An 18,032-nucleotide genomic window follows, 5' to 3' on the forward strand; every position below is an offset into this window, starting at 1 on the left:
GTGACGACAGGTGTTCCTCCAAAGCTGGGACCGGAGGCCCCGACGCCGCCCGGCGTCTCAGAAGTCTGCAGATGGAAGGCGTGGCGGCAGCAGCCGGGCGAAGCGCCGGAGGGGTCCGGAGAGACTGTCCGTGGCCGCGTAGGGCCCGATCTCAGAGGAGGACAGAGGAAGGCACAGCGCCCCTCCCCCCCACAGAGGCCCGCTGCGCCGCGCTCAAAGTTACGTGAGCGAGTCGAAGGCGCCGGAGCCGCGGGCCGGGGAGGTTAAGTGCCGGCGTCCGCATTCAATGCCGGGCGCCGCACCAGGATCAACCAGCAATGCCGGGGCACCAGACTCAGCCAGGGGATAGCGGATGGATTCACACGTCCGCTCCGCGAGTGTGGGTTTGCACAAGTGCACTGGAAGGGTGCTGGGACGGGATCTTCTACTCTCCCGGCTCAGAGCTTTGACATCAGGCGGCCATCTTCGTTCGGCGCAACAGCGCCCCCCAAATAGATCATTTTTCAACACAATGTTGTTTTTGCTGCAGAAGTCTGTGTTGTAAAAGGTGGTAGTTTGGACGTATTTTAAAGTTTGCCATCGTTGATCACATCTCCAGTTTGTCACAAGCTCTGTGATGTTGGAGTAGACTATGGGGGACTCTACCCGCTAGGCCCACAAGGTGATCTATTGAGTTGGAAATGTGAGACAATGCCGAGTTGCCTTCGGTCACTATTGTGGGTGGTAGAGAGTATGCTGGTCACTTTGAGGTAACATTGGTTGGCAGATGTAAGGGTTGGCAGGACAGCTGCGGAATGAAGGACTCCCTGAATGCTCTGGTTCCTATCAGGAATGATCATCAAACCCAATTCTGCTGGGAGTCTGGCATGTGCACAATCCTCCTCTGCTCAAGCATGGTACATGCCAAGTCCTTGGTGAAGCCCCCCCCCCCCGAGAATGAAAGATTCCACAAGGGCCGAAGGAAAGGGGTCACCTTGGTGGGGAACTCTGGTGCAGGACTGCCTCCTAGTTGGAAATGCCTGCTGGTCACATTCCACAGTGTGGTGCTTTGTGCAGCACAAAGCTGCAAGGGATATGTGCCGTGCACAGCAGGAGTAGTAGTGGCAGCCTGAAAGACGCTAACTGATCCTGAGAAACCAAGTAATTGCTGTGGTATGAACACCCTTTTCAGTGATGCCCATAAAGGTTACTCTCCTCCTATCACAATATAACCACTCCATGATCGGGCCCTAATTAAATCATTACTAAAAACAACGACCCCCAAAATGTCCATATTTAAGCCAGCTGACTAATTATGTAACTAACGGATGACATTTGGTTTTTGCCGAGCTGCGAATCCAACACAGGCTATTGGCGGGAGCATAATTAAGTTTAAAATTAAATGCCAGGCCAATCATTCAAAAGCATAAGTGCTTGGACCTACAATACTTGCAAAGCACAATTCAACAACACCAATTCACTAGGGCCCTCCTCTCCAATGATGGCAGCCTCCGGACCGCTCCACCCTCCCACTGCAAGAGAAGACAGACCCGCGAGGGGACCTCGTAATCAGGCGGAATGGTGTTAACGGGCCCGCCACCATTAGCGGAGCCCGTTAACCCATTCCGCCTGACTTGTAATGAGGCTCACTGAGTAACTCTGACAGCCCTGACAATGCGCCACATTACGAGGTAGGAGGTAGCCACGGTGCTATAAGCACCATGGCTATCCCCTTACCGCATACCGGGTCCGGGTTCTCGAAATGGGTACTTACCGGGTCATGGAGGACCCGGTAAATCCCCATTCTGAGAACCATTCCCCATTCCCATATGAGCCCCCATAGGGCTCAATGGGATTGGGGAAGTAGCTAATAACGGTACCGCAATTTGCGGTACCATTATTAGCTCTGAAGTCCCTTAGCGGGTCCCGTCCTTAACACCTGGTCAGACCAGGCGTTAAGGAAGGTACCCGCTAAGGGACCTCGGAATATGGAGGTAAGGGATTACCGGCACCGGCACTCTTACCGGTGCCGGTAATGCCTTACCTCCTACCTCGTAATGAGGCCCAATGAGTCAGAAGCAAGTCAGAGTTACTCTTAGTAACTTCCTTCTGAATTCACCAGCTTGATCCAGGAGAAGGTCACTGTTACTCATAATGAATTGGCCCTGTAGCACTTTTTATGTTGAGTTTTTGGTGTTTCTATTGTTAATTAGCACTTGGCAGGGCCCCCGCTCTAAGTCTCCTCTGAAGCGGGAGGCTGCTATCTTCCCTGCTGGGAATTTAGGTAAATGTGCCTCTGGCCCATTCTCCCTTTCCCCTCGTTCCCCCACCTCCAACCCCATTTTCCACCCCCAACACCTACCCCCCACTCTGCCCCACTTACCTTGCACTCCTTTGTCCCTCGCTGGTGCTGGGAACACCCAGAGATCCCGGGGAATCTATTTCATGGCAATAAGCGCCATGGAAAGAGAGAAGGTACTACGTGTCTTCAACCTAAGCCATGGTGGCCATCATGGTTTGTAGCTACTTTTAAAGTTGAGGAATGGCAACCGTGCCATTTCTCAACTTACAAACATAGAACTATTAGCATTATTGGAAAAAATTTAAATGTTGAAATAATGTTTGGAGAAATTGATGGTGATGGAAAAGACGCAAATCCTATAAAATTATTAAAAATGTTCCTGAAACATACCTGTACTGTGTTACTCAAGATGCAAATGTGTGGAGTGTATACCTGTTTTCTATGAATGAGATGAAATGGATGTATATTTAAAGTCCAATCACTTACTTTCACAAGTATACACACTGCTCCAACATCTGAAATGTCGCGGGTGCACTTCCCATAAATGTGTCATAAATAAATGTTCAACTTTGGTGAAAAATCACATGTGCGGATTTACAAGTTCTCCATGTTGGGAATACTGGCTATGTTCGTGTTTTCTTCTGAATCCTCCTCTTGCTCTTCTTGTTGTCTTCCCTCTCCATTGGCCCATTGCAGACTCTGTGTCAGGCCGACAAACCTCCCTTCGACCCCACGCCCACAAGCAGGCGGAGAAGACCACGCGGGTGCGCACAGTGCTTAATGAGAAGCAGTTGCACACATTGCGCACGTGCTACGCAGCCAACCCACGACCCGATGCACTCATGAAGGAGCAGCTGGTGGAGATGACGGGCCTCAGCCCACGGGTCATTCGTGTTTGGTTCCAGAACAAGCGCTGCAAGGACAAGAAGAAAACCATCCTCATGAAGCAACTACAGCAGCAGCAACATAGCGACAAGACGGTAAGGTCAACACCGGTGCAAGGAGCGTGGGCAAAGCATGCCAAGCAGGACTATGGTCATGTGGAGTTAGCTATGGCAAGATGTACTTGATGGTTATCTGGAGCAAAATGGCAGAGAAGAGAACTGAACAAGATGGAGGTCGGGTAGAGGCAATTGGGGAAAGGGGACTGGGCAAGGCAGAGGGCATTGAGAGCAGACTGTGGGTAATACATGTGGGATAGTGGTGGGCTATGAAGAAAGCGTCTAACAATATTAGACAAGACTGAGGAGTCCATGTGTAGAGAAATAGGACTGAGGTCAAATGGAGAAGATGAGGACTGGTACTGTGAGGGGGGATTTAGGACAAATGAAGACAACTGAAGGTTGTTAGTGTAAGCACAACAATGTTGAAGACTAAGGTTGTTAATGTAAGGAAGGGCTGATGTCATAAGGAGAAGACTGAGGGCTTTCGTTGTCAGGTAGTACTGATCTCAAATGAAGTCCAATGAACGTTGTTAGTGTAGGCAGGACTGAGGTCACGGAGACAAGAATGTAGGCTGTTCAATTTGCCTAAGAGTGAAATTAAGTCGGTAATCTTTAGGGCAGTAAGTGTTCGGTAGGATTGAAGTTTCATACAGGAAGTGCGGAGCAGTGAAATGGGGGGGATTGAAGTCACATATAAAACGTTTGAGGGCAGTAAATGCCAGACAGCATTACAGCCATAGGAGGAAGGTTAAGCAGAATGGATGACACTTTAGAAGGTGTAGAGCAGTGTGTGTTAAGCAGAAGCAGGGCTGAGGTCACCTTAGAACAATGCTATTAAAGATGTTGTATGCTGAACCCCACCTTGATTAAAAGTATTGTTGCTGAGCCCCCCTTGAGTAAAGATATTGCTGCTGAGCCCCCCTGGATGTAATTTCTGCTTATATTTTCTATTAAAATCAGTCACTGTACTCCATTTTGGAAGAGCATTGCACTCCCCTGGACACCCTTCGGGCACCCCAGGGGGGGCCATCCCCACACGCACTTTGAAGACCACTGCCTTTGAAAGTTCAGGGCAGTGATATATTTAAACGAAATTATTTAAGTTTTGTATTCAGAACACTATGAGCTAAGGTGAGGAAGGAGAAAAGGGATGAATATAAAAGAGAAGAAAAGTGTTTGGGAGGATTCTTTTGCAGCAAAACAGTGGCTCCTGTCCATTTGCCAAAACATACCGTTAAACCGCCTGATGGGAAGTTGGGTGACATAAAGCACTGATGTGCAGGGCAGTTATATGTTTACTGCAACACATCCTTGATGATTAGATGACCAGAAGTGGTCACCGTTGGTCATCCACATGGAGTGGTGTGTCTAATAATCTACAGTGGCACGGCTTGCTGGAGCAGGGAGGCGATAGAGAAGGTTGGACCGTAAAAGGCAGACATAAATAACATCATATATAAACAATCTGGTGCTGTTATTGTTGGGCAGGAGTGCGGTCGATCGGAGCATTCGCTTAACCTAATATTGGGGAAAAGGGTTCCTACCATGGAGGTAATCAGGACAACCTCTAGGGCTTTGTATGTCAGGCAAGCATGAGGCTTTTTAAAGCACAGTTCAGAACGAGACTGATCATTGATTGGTTAACCAGGACAGGAAGTACACTTTATGTAGAGCGACACTGTCTAAAAAGGGAGCCATCACTTATGATTCTGGACTCAAAAACATTCCAGGTATTGAAACTTTGCATAAAACTGGAGGTAATAAAAATGTTGGTGGCAGCATTACTGTTTACCGGTCATACTGAGGGCTAGTGGGGGGTGGGCACTGTTACCGGAGCCATGGAGATGGCCGCTGACTGAGAGGGCTCCTTCTCTTGTATGATAATCCTGGTACTTTTGATCCTTTTAGCGGCAGATCACTGCCCGAATCTCTTTTCCAGGGGGCTCTGGTGTGGCACAGAGAGACACCGGGGGTCAGGCAGTACTTTTACGCCACAGCCTACAGCAATGTTTGGCGGGAGCCCGTTTGGATTGCGGGCATAGAAAGAGAAAAACTGCAGGGTCAGGTGGCGCCTCAGGAGTCCTGGGCTGCAGCTGCGCTTTGCTCACTAATACCATTAGGCCTGCGCCTGGTGCCTGGCCTCCCACCAAGACTGTTAAAGCCAGAGTCTTTATCTACAGTGGTTTGAGACCTTATTCTGCTAGCAGCGAAGTAGAAGGGATACCTATTTTTACAAGCCTCTACGATCCTAATATTCATGCCCTTTAGCCCCCCAGTACATTCTGCAGTTCGGGAGTGCCAGGTGAAATATTCCGTGCTTTTCCTTGCCAAATTGAAAATCACATTGTATACGAGGGGTCAGTCACTTCTTCCTGACTCTGAAGGCTGCTCTGCAGTTTGATAGGAATAATATCAGGAAACCCAGTCCCTACCGTTGATGTATGATGTTTTAGATATACTGACATGCAGAACAGAGTGGGGGCCTTATGCTATGTGTGATCTGAAATCGCGGAGTCGGTGCATTGCTGCAGTTTATACCCTGAATGTGAAGTTTTGTACTCCTGTTAATCCTAGCGGGCCTGTCAGCAAAGGGTCTTCCGATCAGCCTCTTGATCAGTAGGTGACAGATCTAGCTTCAGCAATTCTCCTCCAGCAGCATCTGCTGTGTCAGGGCTCAGGGATTTCTTTTGTAGTATTGGGGTATTGGATTGTGCACTGGTAGATGGGATGTGCCAGTGAGGGTAGGGGAGGGTGGCATCCGGGTTTGGCAGTTTGCTTTCATTATGGGTGTCAACCATATCATTACGCAAATGCTGTGCTCACTATTTGCTTCGTGGGTGGTGTAGCTTTGGGGTATTACCCAAATTGGTCGTTTACAATTGTTCGAATGAACAATTGACCGAATTTAAAGGGTCACAATTGACAATTGACCTTTTCACAATTGACCGAATATATATATATATATATAGCTTATAAACAATTGAACGATGTGAACTGCTATGAACGACTAAAGATTAATCCCATCAAGCAATTGGAGAATGAAGTATGGACTTGTATAACTAAATGGCAAAAGGCAGATATTCTTGAGGAGGAAATGGCAAAATGCCTATTTTCGAAGAATTCTATAACTCCTACTATTTACTTTCTCCCAAAGATTCACAAGAATCCTCTTAAGCCTCCTGGGAGACCCATTGTGACACTGTGTGGGTCACTTTTGGAAAATATGTCTCGGTTTATTGATGAGGTTCTTTGCACCTTTGTCACTACATTACCATCATATGTCAGGGACACAACGGATTTCTTATTGAAAATCGATGAACTCCCTTGGGAACCTACATATTTACTGGCAACCATGGACGTTGTGTCCCTTTACACGTCTATTAAACATCATGATGGGATCTCCGCTTGCAAATACTTCCTCAACACAAGATCATTGAATCACTTACAACACTCACATATGATCTTAGAGATGATCAACATATGTTTGACGAATAATGTTTTCCTATTCAATAATGAAATTTTCCGCCAAATTCAAGGAACAGCGATGGGCACGACTTTCGCACCATCATATGCGAACTTAATGATGGGATACTGGGAGAAAACAACAGTATGGGCAGAAGTGAATGTAAAGTAAAGCGAAAAAATTGTGTTGTGGCTCCGTTACATTGACGATTTGTTCATAATTTGGGACGGCTCAGCCGAGTTGTGGTGTGAATGCGTTAAATCTCTCAACATCAATAATGTAAATCTCAAATTTACGGAACACCACAGCCGTACATCTATTGTATTCTTGGACGTGGAAGTCAAGATAGAAGAGCAAAAAATTGAGTCATGTCTCTACAGAAAAATCACAGGTGCCAACATCCCGCTACACTCGAATAGTGCCCATCCAAAGACTCTTCTATGGAGTATTCCATATGGAGAGTTTATCCGTATCAGACGCAACTGTAGCAAAATTGTGGATTTTGATTCAGCCAGCCAAGTAACGGCTTTTAACTTCCTACAACAGCAGTACCCCAAAAGGATCATTGAAAGGGCGTATCTGAAGGTCCGAGAAATGAATAGACATATAATGCTAACAACATCTAAAGCGGACCTAGCGAAAGAAGAGGAGCAAAACACTACCAGGTTAATTTTGACATTTGGAAGCCATTCGAGTATTATTAGACGAATAGTCAATAAGTACTGGAAAGTGTTGAAAGCCGATAAAGAAATAGGTTGCATGCTTCATGACTATCCTGATATTACCTTTCGTAAAAGTGCCTCCATCAAAGACTTATTGGTGAAAAGTTACATGGCCATAGAAAGGAACGACACAAACACCAATTGGCTTTCCCTAACAGGAACAGGCTTCTTCAAATGTACCAGATGTAAGATTTGCAAATATGCAAAGAACTGCAAAAGTTATGAGCATCCTATACTGAAACATCTGGTCTATATCAACAGCAAAATTACATGCGAATCTGAACTGGTGGTATATGCTTTGATATGCCCTTGCTCAAAATGGTACGTTGGAAGTACAAAATGCAAGCTGAAAGTATGCATCTTGCAGCATGTCAGAGCCATTATCAATAAGGACTGCTCTTACCCTATGGCTAAACATTTTTCGGAAATGCATAACGCTGATCCAGCTTATCTTACGTTTTTTGGCATTCATAAGGTCATTCCAGGTCCCAGGGGGGGTGACCATGAAAGAACACTCCGTCAAGAAGAGACTAAATATATTTTAGACTTCGAGAGTAAGACACCGTTGGGACATAATATTGATGAGGAGCTTTACACCTTTTTGGGGACATAAAGATCATACTGAATACGATAATACCCCCGGCAGCTCATTCATTTAAAGGACCTTTTTTCATAATTGTATATGCTTAATGTTTTGTGGATTGTTTCATTTTTATTCCTTTTCTACTTATCACTTTTTTCTTTCACTTTTTATGGTGACTTTGAATTTGACTCCAAAAAATATTTTTTAATAGACTTGGCTATGGTATGCCCATAGGGAGGCTTGTTTATGATTAATTCATTTTAGTAAGTAGTGGTAATTCGAATACATTTTTAAGATATTAGATGTGTCTAAGATGGTGTGATTATAATCTTAGTCTAGTGTTGGTATCTGGGTATTCATTGCCTGGTATGTACATTTGGTACTCGGAAGCATCCTTTCTCCTTTATATCCATTTTTTGATATTATCAAGTTAAAAAAATATGGGAACATCATATGGCAAGGGAGTTATTTGAAGTCACTACTAGAAGGAGATGTTGGGATATATTTGCTTTTACTGTGTAGCATTATACAAGAAAAAGATCCTTTTTATTGTATTGAAGTATTTTAGAGAGATGTCTATAGCTTGTACTATGCACTTTACAATACGACATGAATGTTCTCTATTTTTTTATATGAATGTACTATATCATAGGAATGCATTGTTTGCACAGAAGCACTACGCACTTTATATTGTCTCAACGCTACTTACTTAGCGAAGATATTAATCTCGCTTCCAGGCACTCCATAAATATGGTAAGATGCATAAGTAGTCACTTCTTTGCTCTGCTAATATTTTTGGCAGATTTATTCTGTTACCCCTGCCTCCATGTATCTAATGGGAAAGACAACACTATGTTAATAATATGGGAGTTTTGATGTTTTAGCATTGCCTTCACAATTGTGGCTTGCGCCACATATTACGAACTGATTTTTGAATAACACCAACACCTAAAATGCCATTATTATTTGTATTTGTCTTGCTATGGTTGAAAAGCCAGGTTTTGTATTTAAACATATGCTTATACCATTTAGCAATGTGAACCAGTAGCCCAAGCCAAGATGGCTAATCGCCACTATTTTTGAGATTTTAAGTCACCTTTCTTAAGTCTTTCACTGTGGTGGGAGTGTTTGTTACATAAACAAACTCTCTATGGTTGATGAGTGACTGTGAACAAGCCACTGGTTAGTGGTGAAACGCGTCAGGCTGCCGTCTGGCTAAGCAAATTTGCACTGGGAGATTTCTTTTTATCTGCTGCAAACGAAAAATAAAGGCTGTTACATTATACACAACCGATGCTGCAGTGTTTGCTGTTGGATTTCCGTGATTATTCTGATTATTGGAACACTTTTGTTCGTGGAGTGCTGCTCGCTTGAATAGTTTCTTTTTGAAGCCGTTCGCATTTGAAATATATATATATATATATATATATATATATATATATATATATATATATATATGGGTTTTGGGGGGTTTGGCGTTGGGTGGGGGGTTGTGGGGGGTTTCCCCCCACATATATGGTACAATTGACCTTCACAATTCGGTCAATTGTGAAAAGGTCAATTGCCATTCGAGCAGTTGTAAAACGATCAATTCGTATACAACCAACTTTGGCTATTGCAATAGTGTCTTTGCCAATAGTCGGTAGTACATTTATGGAAATGTCGCTATGCTGATCTGTTCATTAGGGAGCAGATCATTAGGGATTTCAATCTGGTTGAAGCCTGTAAGGTGGTCGCTATCTGACCCGACACAGAGTAGACATAGAATTTTCCAGGAGACGCACCTATCAAGGAATAAACAGGAGGTTCTAGCTAAGAGCCTCTTTCTAAACTCTTGCTGTGCTCCAGCCCTGGTGCTTCAAACCACAGTCGCTAACAGATGCAGAATTTGCATGAACATTTGTAGGGAAATCACGTTTCTTCCTGGAGAATGAAAGCTTGGTTGGAAAATATGCTACAATCAGCAAGAAGTTTAAATCTTACATGTGTATCTTCTCTGTGAATAAGGAAATTGAGAAGTTACAGTAATCGGCAGTGAATTGATGATCCTTAGATCGCCATTGCAAGGGTTAGAATATCAATGTAAGCACTCTAGAGCAGATTTCAAGTGGCTCTGATAAGAGACTCCAAGGATAGGTTTGCCAGCTGGCAGATGCGGGGACTACATTTCTTATCAGACAATCTATCGCATGTAGCTATGGGAAACATGCTAGGCCCGGTTGGCTGTTGCTATGGACCATTCCGTGCGAGAGAGCCTCTTGTGGATAAAAGGGATAGTTACTGACAATGTTTTGCTGCTTCGAAGCTCAACGCAGTATCCAATCTTTTTACCGCAGAACTATCACCACAGATTTCTTTACCATTATTTTTTGACTGGATTTGTGCTGCAAAGTGCAGGTGGTTGTGTTTGGTTGTGGCAATGTGAGATGGGGAGATGATGGGAGGACTCCCCCCACATTTTAAGCCAACAAAAAATCAGTTGAAAAAATACCACAGTTAAATTTCTGTGGTACCTTCAACCACAATTAATCGTGCATTCCATGATAATTATCGGGCCTTATACTCTTCAGAATCAGACAATATGCAAGTTCAGCTCTATGCTTACCTTGACGGAGTGGAATTGGTATGGTTAGAGAATGACCAAAGAATATTGATAAATGTCCCATATAAATAGCTGAAACTCGTGAGGACATAGCCGAGCATCATTCGGGCAAGTCTCCTCGGCTTGATGGTATCACCATTGCATTCTATAAAGATGTATTGACCAGTTAGCCCTTAAACACTGTGATTTATATCAAAAGGTAGTGCAAGGTGGGATCCTCCCCTGTTCTACTTGTGAGACCCCTAAACTTGCCCTTCCAAAACCCAATAAAGAAGGTAGGGATTGTATATCTTATAAACCTGAGCATGTTCAACATGGATAACAAGATTCTAGCCAAGGTTTTAGCCCACCCTTTGTTACTCGTACTACCATCGATGGCCCTCCTAGATCAGTCAGATGTTATACCGGGACCTTCAGCATCCTCCCATCTATGGACAATCTTTGATTTCATTTTGCTATTGGAGCACCAGTCCAATGTGTTAGCAGCAGCATTCCTTGATGCTGAAAAGGGACTTAACTCCCCGGAGTGGAACTCCTGGAGTGTTTAATATTCTGCCTTGCTTGGGAGTAGATGTTTATTTTCCTCCGTTGGTTAAATGACTTTATGCACAGCCTTTTGGTCTGACTAGAGGAACTAGGCAAGGGTGCCCACTATCACCCATCTGAGTTGTTCTGGCCATTGAGCCGCTAGCCTTCTTATTTAAGGAGCACCATCGAACCTCTGGTATTTTCCCTTACAGTCATCCGATCTTTCTCTCCATGTGCTTGGATGATTTCTTGCGTGGCGTCTGCGATCCTTTTGTGATTCTCCCGACGTATATGAAGGGGTGATGGAATTTTTTGTCACTTGGGCTTGAATATTAATTGGAGCAAGTCTGAGCTATTCCCCTTAACCGAGTTAAAAGCAAGATGTGGAGATCAGCTAGGTTTCAGGGGGTCCCAAGAAGGGATTAATAATATGGACATTGCCATTGCTCTGATCCCTGTCAGGCTGTATAAAGTAAATTATGTTTCCCTATTGGTGGACGTTGCGCATCTGGTAAAACGGTGGGTCATATTGCTGCACTCATGTATGGGCCGAATCTCACTGATCACAATGGTCCTGTTGCCCAAATGCCTTGCGTGTTTTCAAATGTTCCGAACAGATTCCCAGCTGCCTTTCCGAAGAAACGAAAATCTTTATTTACGGAAATGGTATGGGGACCCAGGGACCCAGTCAAGCTAAAATAGGGCCACCCTTACAATCCTGTATAGCTATTTCCTGACCTGGAAGCAAAAGCCAGGGTTTTGGGTTGGGATACTCTCCCAGTCCTATTAATGAAGACATGTGGCAGGAGAAACTTTGAGCTCTCCTGGATCTGTTGGAAGCTGTTCTCCTTGCACCTCTGAATACTCGCTCACAAGAGCTGAATGTGGGCCACTCATGCACTGCACCACAGATTCTTGTAGCCAACGTCCTATATGTCCATGGCTTTCCTTAGTGGGGTCCCTAAAACCAGCCCGCAGGGATCAGTAAAGGAAGGGCCCCTAAAGATGGGAGTTGTTAGACTAGAAGATGTTCATGGAAATTACACTTTAATTTCTTGTCTCAGATTCCAAGAGTTAGGGGCTCCTCTCCTCTTTCACTCATTGCAGTATAAAGGCTCACGGTAGGACGCGGAGTTAATTGAACAAATGGGTTTTATTATTAGTGGGACTGGCTATCTAAATACAGCTTCTCGTCGTCTCTTCAACCGTCCAACTGACTTCGCACTGTGTGTCATCGAACCGACGGAGTACCGGCCGTTTCCGCAACGGATGACTCATCCTGCACCGTAAGATAAGTCCACCACTGCACTCATATGGCGCTTTATTATAGAATTAAGGGTGAACTGGCCTCTAAATTCCAGGGTTTTCTGCAAATCCCAGTAGAATACTCCTTGATATCTTATATCAGTACACCTATAGATCCTGCATTTGTCAATTCTGTCATGTTTAAAACTGTAATGAGCTGGAAATACGGATCCATAGCTGCTAAACATCACTGGGAAAAGACCCTAGAATGCATAATTGATGAGGGACTGTGGCAAAAGGTTTGCATCCAAACTAGGAAAGTGCTCTCAAATGACAGGCATTGTATATCATGCAGCTCAAGATCTTGCACCGCCTCTGGGGGCACAGCCCAAATGTGAGGGTGCCGATGTTATTCATCTCTCTAGGGCAGTGGTCTTCAAACTTTTTTGGCCAGGGCCCCCCTGAGCAAAATTTGGGCAGGTCGGGACCCCCGAGAAATGCCAAATGGACAGTATATATTGCGCGCCGTCACCTGCTCCCATCAAAGTCGCTGGGCTCCCTCATTCCACTCCTACCCAGTCGCTGGTCTCTCCCCACCCCATCACACACCCAGGGCTCTCCCCACTCTGCTCCCATCACTATCCCATGGTTCCCGCCCATTGTGCTCCCACCATAGTCCCTCGGTTCCCCCATCCCGTTCCCAACACAGTCTGAGGGCCAGTGGCGGCTGGTGAATCTTTTTTAAGTGGAGGGGCATTAAGGGGAGGTTCGGGGGGGTTTCCCCCTGTGAATTTATTTTAAATAATAGGTTAAAATGTTGCATTGTAGAGCATACTTTTAACAAAAAATGGGTAAATAGCCAAACAGTTTGCAATTGTTGCTGGGAGTCCAGGGGGCAGGCATTGATATTTTATTTCTATCGCGCTCGTACACAAGTGTTTCAGAGCGTGACAAGGCAAGGGAGGGGAACAGAGGAGAATAAAACAGCGATCTTACTAGGCCCAGTGACATTGAGAACGCGCAAGTGTGAGGGGAAAAGTGCATGGAAGGGGGGAGAAGTGGAAAGTGCGAAGCAGAGGAGAAACAGATAAATAACAATAAATAAATAATAAAGGCAACAAACAGTGGTAGTGCAGCCAGCAATTTGCAAGTGCTACGTTTAAGGCAGCAGACAGGGTAGGTCTGATAAGTGCAGGAAGAAAGATGGTTCTCCTCAAGTTTTAGAGTGGCAGGGCGCTGTTCCAGAGGGAGGCCCCAGCCGAAGACGGAGATCTACCCCCAGCTTGTTTCTTTGATAAACGACTGACCCTGAGGGAGTTGGAGGTAGAGGAGTGAAGAGCTCGAGAGGGGAGGTATTTGCGGAGGAATAGCTGAAGGTATTTTGGACCCAGGCCCCAGAAAGCCTTGTGGACAAGGCAGAGGGTTTTGAATGATAGATGTCCGGTAAAAAGATACCATCCCTGTCCCCTGGGCCCCACTGGTCCTAACACAATGAACATGATTATGTGTATATGCAAGGCGCTGCACATTCATACAGCAATCACTCTATCATTCACATGAGCATCCATCACCATACACTCACTCATAACGCATCCATACACATGTTTAAATAAAAACAATGAACATAAACGTACCTTCTGCATTGGCCTGTGTGTGGGTGCTGAAACGGCCTGCTCCAGCTGCTCTGTCCGTATGTGCGAGGAGGTGCAGGAGCTCCCCCTCGGACATACAGACATGCAGTGCCCCAGCCAGCATTTCCAATGAGCTATGCAATGCTGGCGAAGCAAAACGCCCCAGCACTTGCATGGCTCAGTGAGCATGTGCGGCTGGGGAACTAAACTGAACTGTCAAAGGGAAACAGTGTTTCCCTTTGACAGTTCAACCAGCCCAGGAGCACTCCATTAGCTGGATAAAGCAGCTGAGGGAGTGCTCACTGTTTCACTGGGCTGGCTCCTTAGCTCCTCCATAATGGGTGAGGGGCCACTGGGTGGGCGCCTCTTGCCATTATGGATGAGCCGCCAGGCTCGGACAGGCCTATAGGGCAATGCCTGTACCAAAAATGTAAAATGCTAGTTTGGGCCAATCAAAATGGGCCACCATTTTGGCCAATGTGGACCATTTTGATGAGTTACTTAACTATGCAGTTAGTAATGTTGACCATTGTTGCTGAATATATCACAATTTACTTACATTTTAACACAAAGCACCCCTTTGGGTACTATTGAAACAGTGGGCTTCATAACTACTCTGGCGGTAGCTGTGCCGGTAAAACCGGCACGGCTGCCACTGGAGTTGCATCCGGGTCTGGCACCCGCGAATGGGCAATTACTAGGTCATGCCGAGTTAGGCGGACATGATAATTGCCCTTTCGAAGGTGCCGGTAGATCCCCATTCCCATTTGAGCCCCATATGGCTCAAATGGGAATGGGGAGCTCGGAAGCAACGGCACCGTTAATAACGGTGCTGGTGCATCCGACGAGCTGAGGTCAGACCTGGCGGGGGCTGTCAAGCACCCACGAGCACAACTCTTACTATGGCGGAACGGTAGCAACGGTGCCGGTAGCTTACCAGCACCGTTGTTACTGGTCCGCCATAGTAGTAATGAGGCCCAGTCTGTGACTAAAGGAATGAATATCCATTTACAACTGTGGGCCACTTTTTCATTGTTGCCTGAGACAGTTTCATGCTTCAGCCCGCCCATGTGGGCCACCCCTGCCCATTTCTTCCAATCTAAAAAAAAAAAAAAAAAAAAAAAAAAAAAAATCTTTTTTCATGCTGAGCTCTCAGGGCCCCCCTGGGATGCACCCGCGGACCCCTAGGGGGTCGCGACCCACAGTTTGAATACCACTGCTCTAGGGCATGTCCAGCTGTTCGGGCATTCTGGACAGCTGTCACTGCCAGGCTGTAGAAGATGGCAGAAGTGCCTATATACCTTGACTGTGGCGGGCTGCTTTGTAAATCGGCACCGAGTTGGGGCGATATGTACATTTAGCTGTTCCCGTGTGTCCCTTTGCTCCCACAGTCCCAGCTTGGTTTTATTTCATCTGGGAAAATAATTGTGAGGTAACATGTAGGTAATTAACCCCACCGAGATCGCCCCCTTAAGTGCGAGTAGGTTCGTTTTCGTCCTGAATCCCCTTAAGAAACCATTGTAGGCTCTGCCCACTCCCGGTTACGTTTGGGCTCCTTTTTGGGAGTACATGAAAAAGTCTTCGGGCCCTGTTCTTTGCACTGCTGAAAAGACTTTGCACTGCCGACACACAACCTGAAACTGGTATGACCCAGGAATGGAGACCGTACTTCACTATTACAAGGAACAACTCGAGTTTCACAACGGACCGCAAGTGGGTTCGAATCCACCTGAAGTTTGAAGCACGATACACAGTAAGAAGAGAGGCGGCAGGAGGGACATGTTTGATAGGAACTGTATTTTGTGATGTTGGGTTCTTTTTTGTTGTATGTACACTTAGTTCCTCTGTAAAAAGACGTAACTGTCGTTGTTTATTTGAAAAATGAATCAACTGATTGAAACTCGTACAGGGGATTATGGAACTGGAAAGGGGTATAAAGAGGGGGTTTGGGGGGGAGAGGGCGCGAGTCCAGGATGGCACACTCCCTGTTTTAAAAAAAAAAAAAAACTGGCATTCCACCAGCTTATTTACCGCCGGCTTAATAATGCCAGCATTGTCGCATAAATCCCTCAAAACACAGAAATTCCACAAACCGGTTGATGTGTAAATCAAAGGCACCGAGAAGGCGCATGGGCAGGTTGTGTAGCGAGCTCAGCAGAAAAAGCTTTTCTGGACAAGAGACGAAAATAAATGAGACATTCCATTTCAAATGAGCTAACAATATATTTTTTTATTTGTGTTAAATTTAGAATAAACCTCCGACTGCTCTCTTGATGAGACGCTTACAAATAAAAATGATGCATGAATGCGTGCATGGTACAGTGCTTATATAGTGCTTGACATGGCCTGGGGACAGTTTCAAAGCGCTGTATGGGAAGGAGGTGGTAGGGAAGCAGTTGAAGTCAAAAGAGTTTTGATTTCGGATTCCGCCATTACCAGTAACAAATCACATACACAGTAACGATCAAACATGGGCAATGAAACACAGGTCAAATCATCTTCGCCCAGCGGCTGTTGTGCGCTTTAAAAATACGACTAAATAAATAAAAAATAAATTAAAATCTTCACCCGATGCCCCGTATGGGTACAATTAAAACAGATGCTTTGGCTCAAATCAGATATCTCTATATACTCATGGCCTCTCTTGTCCTACCCTATGCAATCTCAATGGCACGGCTCTGCGTATAAACACTGCCACTTTGAATACAAATGGAGAATCCCCAGAGTTTCATATAGTCGACATAGCTCCCTCAACAGACCTAATATGATGCCCTTGGAAGTATGGTTTTAACCATTCCCTCCTCTCCTTGTGACTTTTTGCGGACAGATCAAGAGAAGATGGGCCAGGTCGTCGTCCACCCCCATGTGGCATTGGCATTTAGGTGACACCTCCAGCCAGCTCCTTCTTTTTGAGCAGGGGAAGGACATTCAGACGGGACAGAATGAACAACTTCCTTCCTGCTGGTGAGGTCAAGGAGCCAGGAGAGGACAAAGAAGCATCACCGACCGGAATCGAGTAAAGTCAAGTTCATGGATGATAATGATAATTATTATAATAATAACAAAATACCAACTTTTCATATAACACTTAATGGTGTATTGCTTCTCCTTCTAATATTAGCTGCTTTGTTAATAAATGTACTCAACGTATCCATCTCAAAAGCATGAACACTGAGTCGGTCCCAATAATGAATCATACTGCTTCGAAGCTACTTTCAAGCACTATACAGGGGTAGGTTAGGTTAGGTTAGGTGGGAGAGTGAGTGGAAAGGGGAGAATCTTTATTATGTTAAACCGTGCCCTCCACCTTTAATGTCCTAACCGGAGAGAGACATTTCCAATTACATTTTTAACAAACTAGTTTGTACATTGCTCAGATTTTAGCCTAGCGGGTGAAATATCAAGCTTGGTAATAATGGCACATTACACAGCGATCACACCTACAGGCACATTGACCCCATGAGATACCTTACTGGGATGGGAATTTCTTACTTACGGGGTACAAGCATAGCTCTGCAGCAGGCACTTCAAGAGCCTGTTTTTGTTTTAATGTTTTTGTATTAGAAGTTTTATTCGACTATGAATTCAATTTTAACACTACTTTTTTAAAATAGATTGTTTCTCCCTTTCGCACGAGATATATTTTGCGATAGACAGAACACTTGGCCATGTCTATCAGGCGACTCCTTTAGTTACATAGGCCACAAATCTTCTAAAGGTTCATCAGTTACGTACGCTCATTGCTGGAATTGGAAATTATTTACTGGGGGATTCCACCAGTGACGTGGGGAGGGGGGAACTGCTATGCTCTGTGGTATTCCCTGCAGAGCCTGGTGTGGTATCCACACTGGGATTCCAGCACCCAATGAAGCGTGCCCTGCACATTAAACCATTGTTTTCTCAAAAACATGGGTTGCATCATTAAATTAAAAGGGCTAAGACATGGAAATGGAAAGATCACCATGACGTCATGGAAGTAGAAGGACCACCATGACATTGTGGAAGTAGAAGGACCACCATGACATTGTGAAGT

At 45.2% G+C, this 18,032-nt stretch overlaps 1 protein-coding gene across 4 annotated transcripts in view; it reads left to right on the forward strand.

Annotated features, from left to right (window-relative positions):
- ISL2 (ISL LIM homeobox 2) overlaps positions 1-18,032 on the forward strand; it is a 152,466-nt gene that overhangs the window by 29,971 nt on the left and 104,463 nt on the right. For all 4 annotated transcript variants that reach the window (XM_069624447.1, XM_069624446.1, XM_069624448.1 and 1 more), the window contains one exon: positions 2,978-3,261. In XM_069624447.1, coding sequence (XP_069480548.1) covers positions 2,978-3,261 — 284 coding nt within the window. The remainder of the gene's footprint in view (positions 1-2,977; positions 3,262-18,032) is intronic.

Source organism: Ambystoma mexicanum, chromosome 11 (assembly GCF_040938575.1).
Source record: "Ambystoma mexicanum isolate Mex_15411 chromosome 11, UKY_AmexF1_1, whole genome shotgun sequence".
In the NCBI taxonomy this organism is placed as follows: Eukaryota; Metazoa; Chordata; class Amphibia; order Caudata; family Ambystomatidae; genus Ambystoma; species Ambystoma mexicanum.